General features: G+C 30.4%; 1 protein-coding gene across 4 annotated transcripts in view; it reads right to left on the bottom strand.

The window, feature by feature from the left end:
- LOC106465303 (UDP-glucose:glycoprotein glucosyltransferase 1-like) overlaps positions 1-19,350 on the bottom strand; it is an 88,753-nt gene that overhangs the window by 9,318 nt on the left and 60,085 nt on the right. For 3 of the 4 annotated variants that reach the window (XM_013925510.2, XM_013925509.2, XM_022393170.1), the window contains 7 exons: positions 17,302-17,386; positions 13,046-13,134; positions 11,225-11,284; positions 6,195-6,293; positions 5,601-5,685; positions 4,666-4,775; positions 3,382-3,454 (listed from right to left, as the gene is read on the bottom strand). In XM_013925510.2, coding sequence (XP_013780964.1) covers positions 3,382-3,454; positions 4,666-4,775; positions 5,601-5,685; positions 6,195-6,293; positions 11,225-11,284; positions 13,046-13,134; positions 17,302-17,386 — 601 coding nt within the window. The remainder of the gene's footprint in view (positions 1-3,381; positions 3,455-4,665; positions 4,776-5,600; positions 5,686-6,194; positions 6,294-11,224; positions 11,285-13,045; positions 13,135-17,301; positions 17,387-19,350) is intronic. The other variant, XM_013925511.2, reaches the window with a different exon arrangement.

The raw sequence follows: 19,350 nt of genomic DNA, 5'->3' as shown, positions 1-19,350 counted from the left end.
TTATATATATATATATATATATAAAGCTTAATAATACTAATACTTTATAATGAACTAAGCATTTAGTAATATATTGCCAAATATTTTTTCTGTGAGTATATTTGCCACATGTCAATTTAAAATTTCTATTCAAAAATAAAAACATTACCTAATCATGCAGATTTTGAAATACAAATTACAAAAAAATCACAACTGTTTGATCTAATTTTTAATCCTTACTCATGAAAAATAGCTTTCTTTGTAAAAATTCTGTTTACTTTTCATTTACATAAACATCAATTTTCAATGTAAAATCAAAGCTAAATCTTACCAAGTTCTGCTGCTTCATATACTTCAGGAATAGCATAGCATAGCTTTAGATAGCAGTGTTAAAATGAACAAATTTCACACAATTTTAAAACTTCAAAAGCTAAGAACAAATTCAAATACCTTCTAAAACCTCTAATTACAAGCTTTTTATATTATAAATACGGATTTGCAGCAAGTACTCTGTAGTTTCAATCTGTACATAGTTATTTTTGCAACATCTTAACCATTCACCATGGAAAGCAACTACAGTTGATGGAAGATTGACTGCTGTTGATAGCGAAGGTCGACTTTTCTCAATGGCTGTCAAAAATATTTCCCTCCTACAACTGAAAGTGACAAACCTATACTAGCTTGAATCAATTGCTTAAACACTGGGTGTGCTGCCATCTGGGAGCATGAGTGGGAAACACAAGTACAAACAATCCCTCAGTAAGGGCCCAAGCCGGCAAATGATGGAAGGCACCAATGCACAGAAATATCAGCTGATTGTTGTATTTTCCCTGCTTTTACCATAATTTATGAGTTATTGATGTCAAGTTATACAATGCAAATGTGTCTTATATAACACAATGTGTAATATATATATATATACAGCTACTATACAATATCTTTTGATAGAAAAATGACACTGATTGGGAACTGACCATGAAATCTGATTACACAGCGAAAGGTTAAAACATATACTAACCCAAACTATCACATATTTTCAGCAGATGTGTTCCACTGGACCCTTACTTTACATACCAAATTTCAAGACAATCCACAAAATATAAAATCTCCAATTTTGATTGAATTTCCTTTTTTTTTTATTCACACCAAAAGTACGGAAATATGTTTGACAGAAAAACATACTTAACTTTTCATGGATGTTTTTTCAAGTTTGGTACACTTAATAAACCTTTACAGCCTACAATTATATGTCAAATTTGGTCTAAATATAAGCCACATGTGCAAAGTTATTTAACAAAAACCACTCACTTTTGACCAAAACTTTTGTGCACACCTATGCAAAAAGTCAATGCGAGCTATCAGTTTGAAATTTTGACTACAGTCTCATCTAAGAGCAAAGGTGGACCTTTTTTTTTTGTCATTTGGATTAAAGACAGCTGATTTAGAGCAGCAAAATTGTAGGGTGAAAGGACATGCAGATATACAAGTATTGGTTAGGCCAAGCAAACTACATTAATAGTTTCCAGCTCAAGTTTTCAAAAGAATCATATGGGTGGATGGTTATTATTTCATTGCCAATTTTTAAGCATAAATTTGCTAAATTTTATGAAACTCTCCTAATTAAAGAGTGTTTAGTGTCACGTGATATTAGCTTATGCAATCAGGTTAATAATAATGCTTGATGACAAGAAGCTGTTAATTTAGATTCCATGGTGTTATTATACATGAAATTATTAACAGTTTTAGAGAGGAAAAGCTACTACCTTATATTTTACAGAATCTGGTTGGTTCTGGAAAGTACAAGTCTGTTCCAAATAATAATTAGTTTGCTAGGCCGCATGTTTTGTTTTACCCACCATCATGCCCAAAGTTGAACAAAAAATCCAGCATGGCTAACTAACAAATAAATATTTGCTGTAAAATTCTTATCAATGCTATAAGTGTAGCTACCAGTTTGGCCCCCAATTTTGGTTTCACTCCTTTAAGTCACATGCTCAATCCTTTTTTTGGCCACATCTTTTTTTTTTCAGACCCAAGTTGTTTTTTGATTACATCAATAATTAATGTGAAACCAATAGGTATGCATTATAGATTATATTTTGGTCTGAGTAGATATTTTTTTCATCCCATCATCTCATAAACAGCCAAACAGAATAAGGTAGTTTTTAAGGTGATACGCATTCAATTAACCCTTTTGAGATGGGTCACGGTTCACTCTGAAAGGCCATGTCATCGCATTTGTTGACTCGCATTCAAAATTTTATTGAACTACTATTTCATGAATTTACGTCAATAAGTTTGGTATCAAATTGTAGATTATAATTCAAATTTTAGTACTATATATTACTCAATTTAAAAAAAAACAGATAAACATCGATTTTTGTGTGTCACGTGGTATGCTGAATGCAGCACTGATTCAAATTAGATGTTTGTGAAGTCAAAATACTAAGTCTATAGTTTTAAACGAATTAGAAACTTAAATTACTGATACTGACAAGCTAGAATAAGGCATAATTTATATTTATTTCTTAATTTTTTATGGTGGTTGCAAGATCGGTCAAATCTACCGAACCCATACACAGATAAATTACTGCAAATAACAGATAAAATATAAAGTTTTTTCTTAAGAAACATTTGATAACTATCTCGACATTATAAAGATTTTGCATGTGAAATTTCAAAATTTTCTGATGCATAAAAGTATTTTTAATATTAAAATGAATATTACTTGGCATGATAGATAGGCAACATGTGAAAAGAAAAAATAGACACGAGAAAAACATTGCTTTATATACCTTAAGAATTAATAATTAAAAAAAAATTTATATTTTGCATATAAGAGCATTGTAATGTTTACTGATAATCTGCCAAATTTCGTTAATATTTACTTACTAATTTAAAAGTTATAGCATGAAACTATAACAAGCACAAAATGGTTATGAGGTCGATCCCAGGGACCAAGCCCATGCTGAAAGAGTTAAGGAGTGTGTGTGTATTGAACAATATTTTAATCAGCATGTGAAAAAATTGTAATTCTCATTTAATTTCTGACATTGTATTACTTTTAATCAATGTAACTTTATGAATATCAAAATTAAAAAAAAGAAATAGACAATTAGTTCTAGAGAACAATATGAAGCTACTCCTTCACCATGTTATATATGGAACATTTCTTTTATATTTTCTTCATTTATAATTTTTGTGCTGGACACAACATTGTCTGTTTATTAGTGAATATTTATAAACATGATCTCTAAGTTGAGTATTTTTAGCAAAGGTTTAGATAGGGCTGAAAATATGGCTGTATATAATAACAGTTCCCTTAATCTTTTGTACGTAACCTCTACAGATTTCAATTGTATAACGGTGTTCTGAATGAATTCCACCAATTTTTTTACTCACCTGGTCAGCATCTACAAAAATTATTTTCTTCACATCCAGGGGAAAAAGTACATCTAAGAATAGAATCTTGTATCTGGGGAAAAAAAAAAAAAGACTTGCATAAACCTTTGGCTTTTCTTAAAAAAATATCCCCTATTAAAACGAAACAAGCTTACATTCTGAGCAGAAGAATGGAGTACCAACTTCTGCTGATTTAAAATTGATTTCAGTTGAAGAATAGCAAGACATTCTCAAATTTTTAATAACTGCTGTCACTCAGCTCCACTATCAGGTATAAATAGGAATAGAAACATTATATTTGTTTATGTCATGTGATGCCTAATAGGTTTCCTACAAGTGTGTCCTTACATACAAGTAGATAACCACCAAGTGACGTGTGTTCTTTTATACATGTAGATAACCACCTAGTGAAGTGTGTCCTTTTATACAAGTAGATAACCACCTAGTGAAGTGTGTCCTTTTATACAAGTAGATAACCACCTAGTGATGTGTGTCCTTTTATACAAGTAGATAACCACCTAGTGACGTGTGTCCTTTTATACAAGTAGATAACCACCTAGTGACGTGTATCCTCTTATACAAGTCAATATAACCACCTAGTGACGTGTCCTCTTATACAAGTCAATATAACCACCTAGTGATGCACATCCTTTTATACAAGTAGATAACCACCTAGTGATGTGTGTCCTTTTATACAAGTAGATAACCACCTAGTGATGTGTGTCCTTTTATACAAGTAGATAACCACCTAGTGACGTGTGTTCTTTTATACAAGTCAATATAACCACCTGGTGATTATTCCTTTGAAATGCAAGGACAAGTAAATTTCTAGATAACAAATGAATGATTCTTGAGAATGACATCTGTAAAATGAAACAACTTGATTATGTCTGTAACAGATTTAAAATCCATTTAACTTGTATCTGTAGATGAATTCTACCAAGAATAAAAACTAACCTTTTTTTTTTACATATTGCGACTATTATCCCACATATATAGTGGCATTATTATAACCAACTTCTCTGTAATAGTTAGTGGAGCTGAAGGGGAGTAACAATTGAATGATCAAAACTCAGTGCTTCCATTTCTTTTCTGATTACAATTTTATTCCATTTTACTAACAATGATTTTCTTTCTGACATTACTAGACCTGAATATCTTGCGTTCATAAATAAATAAAGAAATGTTCAAGAAAAACTTCACAGAATGGTTAAAAAGGAATAACCTTAAATAACAAATTTCATATGGAACAAACTTTAAAATGAAAGAAGGCAAAATACTCACCCCCAAATAATACGCTGTTTTTCAGTTTGCTGATTCAACCAGCGAGGCCACTTATACTCAACCAGTTCATATTCAAACCCATATTTTTTAGACATGTATGGCAAGAAATCCTTAGAAACAAACAGAAAATAATAACCTTTAATATTTTCAACACTTATCTTACAAAAAAACTATTTTATGAAAAATTCACTTTCTGACTTTGTCTAATGAACTATAGCCTCAATTATACCTTATGTAATAAACATATTTTGATTTGTTAGACATGTTACTCTTTATTTTTCTCATTTTAGTTAGAACCACAAACTAGACACTCTATACTTATATTGCTACATTTGATTATTTCAGAAATAAATCTGACCACAAAATAAACACAAACAATAAATCTTAACAGACTTGATAATAGTTCCAGACTACATATTTTACTTAAGTATTAGAAAGTAGATGATATCAAGAAGCATTGTTCTTTATTCAACATACTAAGGATGTTGAGTAATGTAAGATAGAATCCTATCTGTACATAAATAATAGTCAGAGGTGAAAAGTTTATTAAATAAAATTCATCCATCATTTTAAAGTTAACTTTAATACAAACTGTTATAGATGACTGAATTTTTAGTTTCAACGATTATATAGTTTCAGAAACTTTTTGTTAGAGCAAACTAACTACACTATCAGAATTATTATACGGATTATGAACTATTACACGTGCATATGTATAAAAAAACAAAACAAAATGCCACACACATCTGTATTGGAAATTTCTGTTAGCTTCAAAATAATTCTTTCACATCACACACAGATTTGAAAAATTAAAGAAACAGAAAAGTACTCATGATTGCATTATTCATAACTGCTGAAAAAAATCTATATTTATTAGATTGCTGTTTCTGACTTCTGTATATAAAACAGTCAAGCGGATGTACTCCAGTACTTACTTTAATATTTGGAGAGAGATAGTTCTTTAAAAACCAGAACTTCACTGGAGTTTTTGTGTTCTTTATTACACTCAACATCATGATCCTATCAACAACAACAAAAAGAACAATTAATATACTGTCATGAGTCACTCTTTTTCATTTTTCAATACTATTTATAAATGACATATAAAAATAAAAACTTTATTTTAACAATATGTATCTTTGATCATTCTGAGAAGTAAAGAGAGGCTGTTCCTCCAATATTAATAAAATACAAATACAATTTTGTTTCATTAATTATTTTTCTTTAATAGTGCTTAAAGAACATTACAAATTTCTAAGAACACAAAGTTCTAACATTCTGACTAGATAAATATTTTTTGAACAGCTAAGAATGCTAACACAAGAAGTTGGTAGTAAGATTTCTTGAAACCAAAACTAAGAGAAAAACTGTTGGTTTATTAGCTAGTGCTCATAACAACATATAGACATCATGGAATGTGAAAAACCAAAGTTCTGTAAGTTTATCACATCACATTCATCTGCACAATCTGTTTTATAAGACTTTATAAAAGATGTTAACCTACGTTAAAGTTCAACAGTGCAACATACCTTAACAACCTTTCATACAAATGTCCCGAAGCTAGGGAAAAGATGTTGAGTTTGTCTTCCTCTTCTTCATCTTTATCTTTCTTTTCTCCAGAAAACTTACTGAAATACAATATATAATCATATTGTTTAACTTATATAGCTTTTTCTTTTAAACAATAATATTTAAAGTTTAATGTGCTAACCACACTACTTAAACTATATGAATACAAATAGTTGAGAAGTTTGGAGAAACACTAGCTGATGAAAAGAAAGTTACACAATTTTTCACATAATAGCATGAAAAAGGTGTTAGGTAATGGTTCATACAGTAGTATATGTCTTTTACATTAGATATAATGTCTTTGTAAATTTCTGATGCATGACCTCCAATAACTTTATTCTTAAAATTTTCACAAAATCATTCTTCCTTAAAAGTTTCATAAATATGTTTTTTAGGCTTTCTCCCAATATTTTCGTGTATTACTTTATCAGCTATGAAGAAAAACTTTAATATAAGTTTAACATGACAGCAAATGTACAACGTTTCGACAAGGTTTTGTCGAAACTTATATTAAACTTATATTAAAGTTTTTCTTCATTACCCATTTAAGCCGTCTCCAGCCATTATTAGTCTCAAAGTGGGTTCCTCGTCATCAAATTTATCAGCTATGTTTTGAAAGCCCGTATATTCTTGTTAAATACAGATTCTATTGCTTTAGAGTAAACTACATTACAGAAAATAAGGAAATGTATATTTTTCAATTTTCTTTTAAAATTACTAGTTTTTAATATAAACCAAAGATTACTCAAGACTAATTTTAACACAACAGGTAACTTAAGAACTACCAATTACTAAAAAGATTAAATGCACATCCACTTATCACCTGGAAGTTGTACTTATAAAGTTTAGCCTCATAATTTAATCTCAATAAACAATGTCCTTAGAACTATAGAAAAAAAAAAAGCTGTAAAAGCCTATCAATAACATAACAAATTTAAAATCTTTGTGACATCACATAAGAAATCAGTTTATAAAATTACTTATTCTGCTATTAAATCAACAATGTGGGAAGAAACTACATGAATCTTTGATACAAAATTATGTTTTTTAACCCTTCTAAAAAAAACTAATATTTTTCAACATTTTCAACTTATAATTTAAAAATATATTTTGATTAAGGCTTTTTTAATGCTAAGAATTATCAAATTGAATCGGTAAAAGGAATATATCGATAAATATAAAAAAATGACTACTGTACAATGTGGCATAAATGTTAAATAATCTGTACCTGACTGAGAATGGTTGACTAATATTTTTTGTACCACATCCTGTATTTGCTCTATCTTTTAGTGAATAACCACTACTTAAACACAATATCTTAAATATACAACAGTTTTTTCACAAAAATTATCATATATCATTTTAAAATATATATAAAGAATTCAATTACAGGATTGATATATTACCAATAATGTATTTAAACAAATTATAAAACGATGAGGTAACTACATGGTTATGAAATTCCATTAAATATTTGTGAGACGAACATGCATGCAAGGCACCAATCACTATGTGGCTTAGTTAAAATATGCAAAAGCTCTATTTATGTTAAGAATAAAAAGCATTACAATTTGTTAATCACGAAGAAGGAGTTAAAAGCATATTTTAAATATCTCGCAACACAAATTTTATAAATCAATTTGCTACAACACAAATCCTAGTCTATGGCACGGCTAGTACACGAACAAACTATTTATGCAAAAACTAAACAAATGAAGTTCTTAAATCAAATAGGTTCTCAGATGTTTTTACTTCTACATCACGCAGTTCACCTACTTAACATAACATTATAATCAAATTATATTTTGCTATAGAAACAATCTTCCATTGCTACTTCTCCATACACTAACACAATTAGCCAGGTGGTAATATTTGCATTCTTAAAGTAACATACAGTAAGTAGAAAGAGGAACGTAGGCCACACTTGTTACTTAGTGTTATTCTCCAGAGGTAAAAATATAAACAACTGAACGTAAAACTAACAGAGAAGACCATTAACTGGTCTAAAAATACTTCAATAATTAAACCACTCATACCCATACAGAAATCAGGCATATAGTAAACCACCAGAAGAGGAGCTTATATCCACCTGAAGTAAAGCAAGACACTAAGATCAAAGAAGTTGAACCAGGCATTAATCCTTACTAGACCAGAGAGGTGTCACTGGTAAACTCTGATTTTGTTCCTCTTCTCAGTGGAAACACTTAACCAAATTATAATTAACTAATTATAAAATCTATATAATTTGATTTAGTATTTCAATAACTTCTCAAATTCTGATATTCACAAGATTTTGTTTTGAGACACTATCTCAAAAAAAAAAAAATCATTTTGTTTTAGAATTTATTTTTTATTGTTGATCAGAAAGTTTCATTTTATATATCCAGCCAGTTTGATATTCATTAACATATTTCATTTAGAACTTTATTATACTGATTGCAGTTATCATCACTACTTACAGTAAATAAATATAAAAAAAAAGAAGTAAAACTGATAAAGATTTATTAGTGACCAAGGATCATTTTTCAAAATGGTGTCATTATTACTTTTGTTAAGCTAGGTAGGTAACATTAGTTTTGTTAAAATATTATTGTTCAAAATCAATTTATATCTAAGAAATATAACTTGTTTTTAGTTAACAGGCCCCTCACGAGCCAGTGGGAGACATTTTTGTTGAAAAACAATAACTAACCAATCCAATTTTTCTTAATTTGAACTGAAATTTTTTGGACATTTTTATTGGCTAAAAAGAAGGCATTTCCTGCACTCTGTCAGATATAAAAGACTGTTCAGTGTAGGTAGTATTATTAATTAATTTATTTATTCTGTGTTTGTAATTCATTGATGTCGAGGCTTACGAATGTTGTGTGCAATCCATTGCTGTTGAGTCTATGGAGCTTTCTAGGCCTAAGTGATAGACGTACAAGTAGCTGCGAGCAGACAAGTAGAAACAGAGTAAAAGTCACATGAAAGAGAAGTTCGGTCAGAGAAAAGTTAAAAGAAAATGTAAATTTAACCATGGTGGAAGTGAATGGCCTAAAAGTTGATATGTTAGAGTGAGATTAACAGTTTGAAAGAGATTAGGATAATAAATTGTCTCCTCAAAGGGTGTACTAAACTAATTGAACCCATCTGTGTGGACTTTGACAAAAGGCAGATGATTATTGGAAGTACAAAGAGCAGACGATTATTGGAAGTTCAGGATACAACTGCAGTAACTAAAGCGACAACGTAAGTGAATTATACACAGATACTATTGCGATAAAAATAGTTCGGCCTGTCAACTGAATTTTAAAACAATTGAATTGTGACATCATAAAAGGGTGGTAACAAAGGGCCCTAGTAAAAGAACTATTGACAAAGAAGGAAAATCATGTTAGAAAGAAAACATGAACCATCATATTTCAAAGGGGCCATAGTGACTTAGGAAATATAAATCTATACTCAAGTATAGGAAGAATAATAGCATAGTAATAATAACAAAATATGCCAGGTGCATTGTTTACAGGTGAGATTCTTTACAGTAGGAAAACTAAAAGTTGTAATTTTTTTCATTTTTGCTTTGCTGAAAAGTGCTTACTGATCACAATATTGTTATGTATCTTGGATTACCTATTGATTTCTACAAGTTTTATGAAATATACATAGCCTTTCTGTACTGAGAAAGGAAACAAAAAATCACTTTATCAATTTTCAGATGTATGCCCCAATCCAGAAATAAAGGTTTCCATATATAGCTACATTTGAATAAAAGAGAATCCCTTGATGTGCCCATCATATATTTTAATTGTTATTACTAATAGAGTAATATCAACCCAGTAAAAATAACAGAAATTCTAATCTTTCACTAACATTTAACTAAATTTAACTACTTCTTGATGGTATATATGACAAGGTTTATGTCACAACATTGAAAAGTAAGGTTTATACATGCAGCACAAACAAATTATTTCTATTTACAGCAGTGAAAGAAATATCGATGCAACTGCTCTAATGACCAATGGTAAGTAATTCTGATGCAAGAACTCCTATTAAGGTTGATATTTGACAAATAAAATAAGGCTGCTTTAGATACAAAGCATTACTACAGATTGTTAGTTCAACATACACAAGTATGCTTCCAAAGTTTAACAAGCACAGAAACAAAAATATTATTGCTTGTAAAGGTCTCCAATATAAAGTCCTGTATGAAGATTATTTTAATGCAGTGTACCCTGTTATACTTTATCTCTGTAACATATGCAACTACTCTACCATAAAATATTAGATTTATTGGTTGTCACATTTGCAAGTTTGTATTAAATCTTATATATCAGTACATATTTATATTAATTACAAGTTAATGTTAACTTGTTCACTTATATAGGTGGTACTTTAGGAGCTGCCAGTTAAGGCAAAGTGAAACTAAGCATAAAAACTGCAATTTTTATTTAATGCTCTATAAATATTTTGCATTTTCAATTGTAGGTAAAAAAAATGTAAACCTAGCTTAACATAACCAAACTTCAAATTATCAGAAATAAAAATGCTCTGAATATAATAAATAACAGAACATTTTCTTGGCTTTTAGACCCCATGAAAAGTCTCATAATTTGGTTGTTAATTAAGAAATTTATATAAAATGCAAATTTATATATTCATTTTCCTTGAAGTTCTACTATTAATTGTATGTGTCAATATCCTTCATTCTTCATTTCTGTATGAGAAATGGACCTCCCAAAATGCAAGAAATACATCTGCAATACAATCCAAACAAAAACCAATGAAGTATTCTTTATTTTAACAACATAACCTCAATAACCATGCAGATTAGAAAGTTATAATTTCACTTATACATTCATGCAGTTCTGTTCCATGCTAATTCAAAACAATTACAGGTTAATGGTTCTTTAGGCTCACTTTAACTGTCATGCAGAACATACGCAGCCCCAGCAAGCACTGAGAAAATACTCTTGGTTATACTAGAACATAAGAGAGCAGAAACATATACCTGTAAATATCGTTCCAAATATTTCTCCACTCTGCTACAATTCCACCAATTACTGGCATGCTGCTTGCAAATTAATGATAAAACAAGTAAGAATAAAAGTCTACCCTAAAGAGAAATAAACAAAACTACCATCACAAACTTAAATCACACACATGCACACACTAGGTTTCCTCAAAGCGTATATTTTTATTTTACCATACACAGAAATTTTATCAAGTATATAAAAATATTTCTCCCTTTTAATTGTTGTTTAGTGGTTACATTTTTTTTCTTAGTTTCCCAGAGTCATTAGGGAGAAACATCCATGAAAACACACACAAAAATCTGCATTTTTTTAAAGTAAGAATCCATTTGCGTGAAGGGGTTGTGCCAAAGTTCTTAGTGTCAAGAATTAAATAAAATCACTTAAAACACCCCAACAAATAATATTGAAGATATGTAAATATATGAAACAAAATAAAAAAACACACCATGAGTCTTCTCTAAATTTCTTTCAAACAGCTACTAAAAGCACAGAATAAGCAAATTAAAGCAGCTACAATATCAGCATGCATACATAGCTTTCTAGCAAGATTGTATAGGAAAATATGTTACAATACACAATTTTCAAATCATTTTCTGATTCCCTTCTTTTCAAACTTCAACTTAATGAGTCACATTTTTTACAAGAAGAAAACTGAACATAACAATGTTCTGGAACATGAAATTATACATAGCACTCTTAGTTTACAAAAGTTGTTTATTATGACTGACTTTCTCACTAACTAAATAAAGATACCACAACATTTTATGATTTTTTATACTTGTATTTTCATTGAGAATTTTATAGTGCATGATGTAAAATATTATTATCTATAAAAACATGTTGTTCTGGAGAAACTTAAGCTACTGGACAAAACATTGAAGTTATTGTTCTGAATAATCAATATTTGCTAATTGTTATAACTGAACAAAAATATTTTAAACCCTTTATGTATTAGTATCTGAGCTTAAAAAAAAAAGTTAAATTTTTTCAATTCAGTATCCTTTCACATCTTATTCTTCTCTAAATTACAGGGTGGCCATATTATTTTCACCCCCACCCCCCAATTTTCCAGACCTACATACTCGTATGTACAAAACATGGATATTTGAACTTTTCCTCAATCTTCTATAACTAACAACACTTTAGCTTTTTAATCTGATTATTAAGGATAATAAGAAATCTTGAACATTCTTCACACTATGGTACAACAAAAGTCTTCAAACATGGACAATTCAATTAAATGGTAAACTATAAAATGTAGAATTTTTATTTATATAAAAATATTCGATCTAACCTAATGTCAAATACAATGAAAAAGATAATTATCACCTGACAAAATAGCATTGAGCGACTGACAAAAATTATGTTAATATATATATACACCAATACCTCATGTAGCCAAGCAGCATGGTTTGGGTGTGCATGCATGTTCCAAAATAAAAAGAGCCAGAGTAAGAAATATATGCTCAAGGATGAAAGCTTATATGAAAAGACATGAGCAAGCAAGAAAAGCATTTGTTCACTAGTACCTTTCAGCCTTGGCATTATAGCAATGCTGTACTTTAACATTTCAGACACACAGTAAACTTAATGCAAAAATTCCAATACTTTTTTTCTTACCTTTCTAGTCATTTTCTTAAACTAAAAAAACATGTTTTACTTAGTACAACAAACTAAATCTAAATACATGTGTATACGAATGACATCCACAAATCTTTCACTACTACTACTTTATTTATAAGTCAAACATCACACAAACAGATTTTTAAAAGGGTTGGTTTAGAAATTCAGTATACCTTGTTATTGAGTTCCATATGCTCCCATCATCATTATCATCATCATCATTCAATAACTCTTGATGGAGTTTTCCTGATTTCTTGTTCACCTATATAAACAAGTGTATTTGATAAACGTTTGAATTAACTCTATGTGTACAGCTGGGTCAAAGTACATGTTACAACCATTTTTTTTTAGTTATATTTAAAATTTGAATAAACAACTTTATTATCAATGCAAGTCAATAAACATAGCATCAAATAAATCCTGAATTATAAACTATGTTATAAGTTTTAATTTCTTAATTTTAAAGGAAATATCTAAATAAATTCTTAATCTCCAGTTCTCTGTTACAAGTCACATTTCTTTGGTCCAAACTGCCCATTTTAGATTTTCTTTTCTTCTACCCTTACATAATTTTTGGAGTGTACCACCAATAACACACGTATACTATAGACATTGTTAAACCATAATGAAATCTTATATCATCCAACTCCCATGATTCAGTGAGTTTGGTTTGTTTGTTTTGAATTTCGAGCAAGGCTACACGAGGGCTATCTGCACTAGCCTTCCCTAATTTAGCAGTGTAAGACTAGAGGGAAGGCAGCTAGTCATCAACACCCACCGCCAACTCTTGGGCTACTCTTTTTACTAACGATTAGTGGGATTGACCATAACCTTATAATGCCCCCATGGCCAAAAGGGCGAGCATGTTTGGTGTGACGGGGATTTGAACCCACGACCCTCAGATTGCGAGTCGAGTGCCCTAACCACCTGGCCATGCCGGGCCAATTCAGTGAAATACAAACAAAAAAGTCACATCCACATGCCATGGCTCTTCTAGCTCATCCCTTCTTTCAAAAAATGTCAATAACTCTTCTCTGACATTTGCTATTGGATTATTTATAGCCAACAGAAAGAGCATATTGTTCTTTAGAAACTTCGTTAGAAGGACAGTTTGCTCAGGTGCCAAGTTAAGAAATATTTAGCCTCAGTTTGAATGCTTACTTTTGTGGTGTTCTGCTTGGCCAGCTAATGGAATTTTTTAACCTATTTACATATATTAGTTAGAATGACTTAAATTATTGTTGTTTTAGGGCATTCTAATTTTAGTTCATGATAATTCTTTGTGTCCTAAGATGCACATTTAAAAAAATTTGGACCACCAACACTGTTAAAGAAAGGTAGGGTTAAGAGTGCTTTGTCTGTCAATGCTGAAAGAAAGGCCCAAGCACCGACATATGTATTAAATTTCTTGTTGTTTTTTATGTATGTTTTTATTTATCTAAAAAAATAACCAAATTATTATTATAGATAAGAAAATTTAGATGAAAAAAATTAAATAAAAACATTTCTTATGATACTCAACATCCTAGCATGTGTACATTGTGTGGTGTGGTTGTAATTCAATTCTGAAGTGCTTGTAACCCCACTGTTTGTTTACACAAAGCTGTCCAGCTGTTATTAAAAATGGTTTTCAGTATATTATGTGAGAGTCTAACTGCAGCTGTAAAGCAATAAAACTAAATGAACTCAGATATGAAAAGCTTATTAGCTTTGGCTGTAAGAATAAATAGTTTAATTGTCTATTACATTATGCAGTCATTCTAGAAAGAAAATAAAGAACAATTTAGGTATATTTATTTTTCAACTTTTCATTTTACTCTATACTGCTGTCTACTTCAGTTAGTGTTAGAGTAGATAAAATAACATAAAATATATGGTTTTACTGAAAAAAAAACTTTTGATATTTATACAGAAGGTTCTAGAAGTTGTCTAAATTAAATATGAAACTGAGGAATAAAAAAAAAGTATTTTTAATCTTAACATCAAAATCATATTGTACTCAGGATAGTCAGATACTGAGACAAGCTGGTTTAGTAAACTTATGGACAAATATTTAGTAAAAATAACTTATTAAAAGTTATGATTTTTTATGTACAATGTACTTGTAACGTTTACTGAAAGTTTACTAAATTTCATAAAGATACACAAAGAACATTTGGCATTATTACTATGTATACTCAATATACCTTCACAGAAATTTGGCTGGTGCAAAGCACAAATGCTGTTCACATACAATTAATTCAATACATATAGGAAAGCACAGATATATTTTCTCCTATCTTAAATAACATTTTAAAGTCAAGAAACACACAAATATTTCTATTCACATTGAAGTTATCATTTTCCTTATCTGAAAATGCACTTCCTATAGGTTCCTCCTCACACAGATTATCTATCTTCCTAAGAGAATGGAATATGCAATCTCGGTGGATGAAGCACAGAAAGCATCTGAAGGACAAGGCAGCCAGGATGCAAAGCAATACATTTAAAACATCAGCTTTGGTTATCCACAGTCTGGGTGGGAAGGACCAATGGAGAGAAAGAAAGTTTCTGTTTGAAAGTATGGAACAACCACAAAGTGATTGAGAAAGGAAAAATCAATTACCAGATGCCAGTCCCCAGTCTTCTTGGGAACCACAGAGAGACAAGAGTAAAATTCTAAACAAGGGTCATATATCCTCTATGGCATGTTTGTCCAAAAGACTCGATACCATTTCCTCAAGACATTGAAGATAGACACATTGGGAGGAAAAAATGAAATAGGATGAGAAGTGGAGTCTGTGGGGAAGGCTTTGGAGAACCCATATGTCAGCAGAAAACTGTGATCAGAGTACTGCAACCACAACAGATGGGCTCTCATGGGTTCCAAACCAACAGGATAGTCATGCAGTGAACCTTACAGCAAGTGGAAGAGGAAGGCCTGGAAGATAGAAGAAACCAAAGAAAACAGTGAGGACTGGTGTCAGGTTGCTTGAGCCTGTTATTCTAAAGAGTTAGGAAAACCACTGAAGACACCTAGGCAAAAAAAAAAGGAGCATGAAAAATTGAACACTGGAGAGTGAAACAGATGACAAGGAGTTCACTCCCCAAACAGGTAAAAAAATAAAAAAAAAAAAAAGAGATTCCAAAGATTTAAAATCAAGAAAGGGAAAATTAGAATGGCTATAAGCCTAGACAAGAGAGTCAGATATGCAAGGAGGCAGAAGGTTAAAGATATGAAGTTGTTCCAGAAAGGAGTCAGCATGAACACTGATGTCAAGTGAAGGAGGAAAAATGAAATAATCATGAGGATTAGGGTTGTAAACTAAAGAATGCGAGGTGTTATAAGACATGGGTGAAAGAGAAAGAATGGAAAATACCTTTGTGATCAAGTCTTGAAATAAAGTGGAAGGTTGAGAGTAATAATGATAAAAGAACACAATAATGTGAGACTCAAGAGGACACACAAATGTGTCGAAACTAGTTTCTCTGATATCAGACTTCTGACAGTTTGTTCCATTTACTGTGGTTTTTCACTAAGGTGGAGAGCTTTCCTTGACTAGTAGTGAGGAATAGGCAATCTGCTTTCCTCAGGTTTGATTTCAATTTTGAGAAGAAGGGATATCAGAAGAATGGATGGAAACAGAAGGTCCAGCATGCATAATGGACCTAACCTGTTGTACAATGGCCGTCACAGGCCCACTGTGTGATATTTATTCACTCACATGGAGTAGGTAGAAGTTAAATTAACTCGTGAATTCATAGTAGCAAAATGAAGAAATGAGGACAAAGTCCAAAGTATAACAAAAAAAAAAAGTTTCATTAACTAATGCAAATCTCAGCAAGTTGAAATTGAATAAATTTCAAACATGACTGTGTCATTCAGTGCCAGGGAAAAGAAATGAAGTCACAATAAGTGTAAGTGCATAGGAGGAGTTACTGCACATGGAGGTTGTGTAGTCCTCCTACTGGTAGATGGCTTTCGTTGCATGATGACATCATTATGCACCAGCACAGTTCATATTAAAACAAAGTAAATTTTTCTTCTGAAAATTGTATTTTAGTCTTGAACAAAGTAATTATTAAAAATTAAGATTATATGATAAGGACTTTGTCCACACTCCACACTGACTGTTTTTCTTGTGCATCTGCTTAAGAAGTTTGCATGCCACTAGCTTAAGGCAACTCCCACCTAATTTCATTAAAACTGATAAACTTTTGTAAAGTCATTTAAGTGTGAAAATTAGATGTTATATTTACTTTAAAGAAATTCCACACTATAGTTGGTGAATAATCTAAATTTTCACTTTTGAATGATGTTATACCTTGTTCAAGCTGTTTTATCTGATGTTTCTTATACTACAATTTTATTTAGTTTAAACATGTAATAAACTTTAATATCTGGAATACATACGTTTGTAGAAAAAGCAAGCAGTGCATTTCAACCTACCCGAACTTTAATCACATGACTCCTGAAATTACTAATGATCACCACAACATCTTTTGAGCTCGGTGGAGAATCTGTGCCATCATGGCTGAAACACAAAGTTTGATTTCAGATACATACAAACAGTTCAATCATATATTCAAACACACTTTTCCTTCTAAGAAAATAGCCTGTAGCACCAAGTTTTTGTTTGAGAGTAATCAGTTTATATATGTGCCATGACTGAATTCATAATGATAGCATACAGTCTTAAAATATATCTTCCAATTACTTCAAGATTTTGTAGATTCCCCTGCTGGCTCACAATCTAAGCAACCACCCACTAAACTACATATAGCATGTTTGAGTAAATATAAATTTATCAAAAATCAAAAAAGTGATAATAAAATAAAAAATAACTAAAATAACATTTGAGAGCAACTGAATCACAAGATTAGACAATCTATACAACACAAGCATCTAAAGAAACTTGTGACATTGTATATTGCAGTATAATGATTAATGACAATATGGAGAGTCTACCTTAATGAAGTAGTCATACGTACTAACTTAACATTAACTTTATTTAAACTTGGTTAACTAGATAAACATTTGTAGTTTCAGCAATTACAAACAAAAATGTAATATGATTTTTTATGCTAACCTAAACAAAGGTGTAGAAGTTTTGAAAAACTTCTTGTGCAAGGAACAAAATGCTAGAAAAATCTGCTTTTTATTATTAAAAATCTACTTGCCCTCTCCCACAAAACATGTACAAAGAAAATAAACCATAAAGTTTAGACTTTTGCTTTTATTTATATATATATTTAGATGCACAATTAGCATTTTTATTTGGAACTGACCTACAATAACAATAAGCTCAACGTGTTTTGACACTAATGCATGATCTTCAGGTCTCCTGATCACAAGAACATATATCATTGGAAATACTTAAATTTAAGAAAAATAATAATGTATTAAAAAAAGAATGAGGGTTTTGCAGAGAAGAATGTATGTAGATGCTAGGATATCCTGTAAAAAACATGCAAATTAAAATATGATGAAAGTATAAATAATGGAATGATCTTGTGATCTACACTCCTGAAGATGCTTTAGGGTGTCAAAAAATGGTGGGCATAATGATGACTGTAGATCAGTCTCAAATAAAAATGATTATTGTTTTTAACTGTAGTATTTATTTAGTTATGATTTTATAAAGTGTCCAAGAAGAATTTTGGACAAAATGTTCTGTATTTTGCCATTTTGAGAAAATAACTTTTTTTTCTGCTGATTTCACAAAAAACCTTATGAAGTTAAATTTGGTTCATTATTAAGTAAAAACCATTACAAATTACTATATGAAAACCTAAAAAAACCTAGCCATTATTTACTTCAAACAATTTTACAAAATTTTTTTATTTGTGAATGGAACACTTTATATCTATGGGTCTTTTAAGTCAAAATGCTGCATATTCATCACTATAATACCATAGGCAACTCAACTTTATGGAGCTTCTCATATTAAATGTTGCATATCTAAACTCTTCGTATATATTCAATCTCATATTTTACAGTTCTTAACATTTACTCATTAAGGTTTTACAACACAGCATGAAGAATATCCCATACATGAACTGATAGATCATGGCTTACATTAATGCTACCATAAACTAAAATGATGTTTAATATATATATATATATATATATATATATTTATATTTGGGCTTACGCTAGCAACCCAGCTTCTTCCAAAAGACGACATTTAACAGTGAAAGCATCCAGCTGATGAACTAGCCCAATCTACTCACTATAACTTAACTGATTTTTTTTCTATTATAAATTGTATTATGATTTTAATTCTACTAATAGATGTTTTAAATAAACTTTTATAGCATTGAGCAACGTTTTATATGATAGTTTGTGCTACTACAGAGGGGGTATACATTAAAGCATATTCAGTCGTATTCTGTCTCCACCTTATGGGAGCAGCACCTGGTTGTGAGCTTTTGTGAAATTGTTAATTAATTTGGCATCTTTTTTTTTTATCTTCAGGAATAATGCATCTCCAGTGGC

The sequence above is a fragment of the Limulus polyphemus genome, unplaced genomic scaffold, assembly GCF_000517525.1.
Source record: "Limulus polyphemus unplaced genomic scaffold, Limulus_polyphemus-2.1.2 Scaffold1900, whole genome shotgun sequence".
NCBI classification, from domain to species: domain Eukaryota; kingdom Metazoa; phylum Arthropoda; class Merostomata; order Xiphosura; family Limulidae; genus Limulus; species Limulus polyphemus.
The sequence above is the reverse complement of the archived record's forward strand: the minus strand, read 5'-3'. Positions and strand labels throughout refer to the sequence as shown.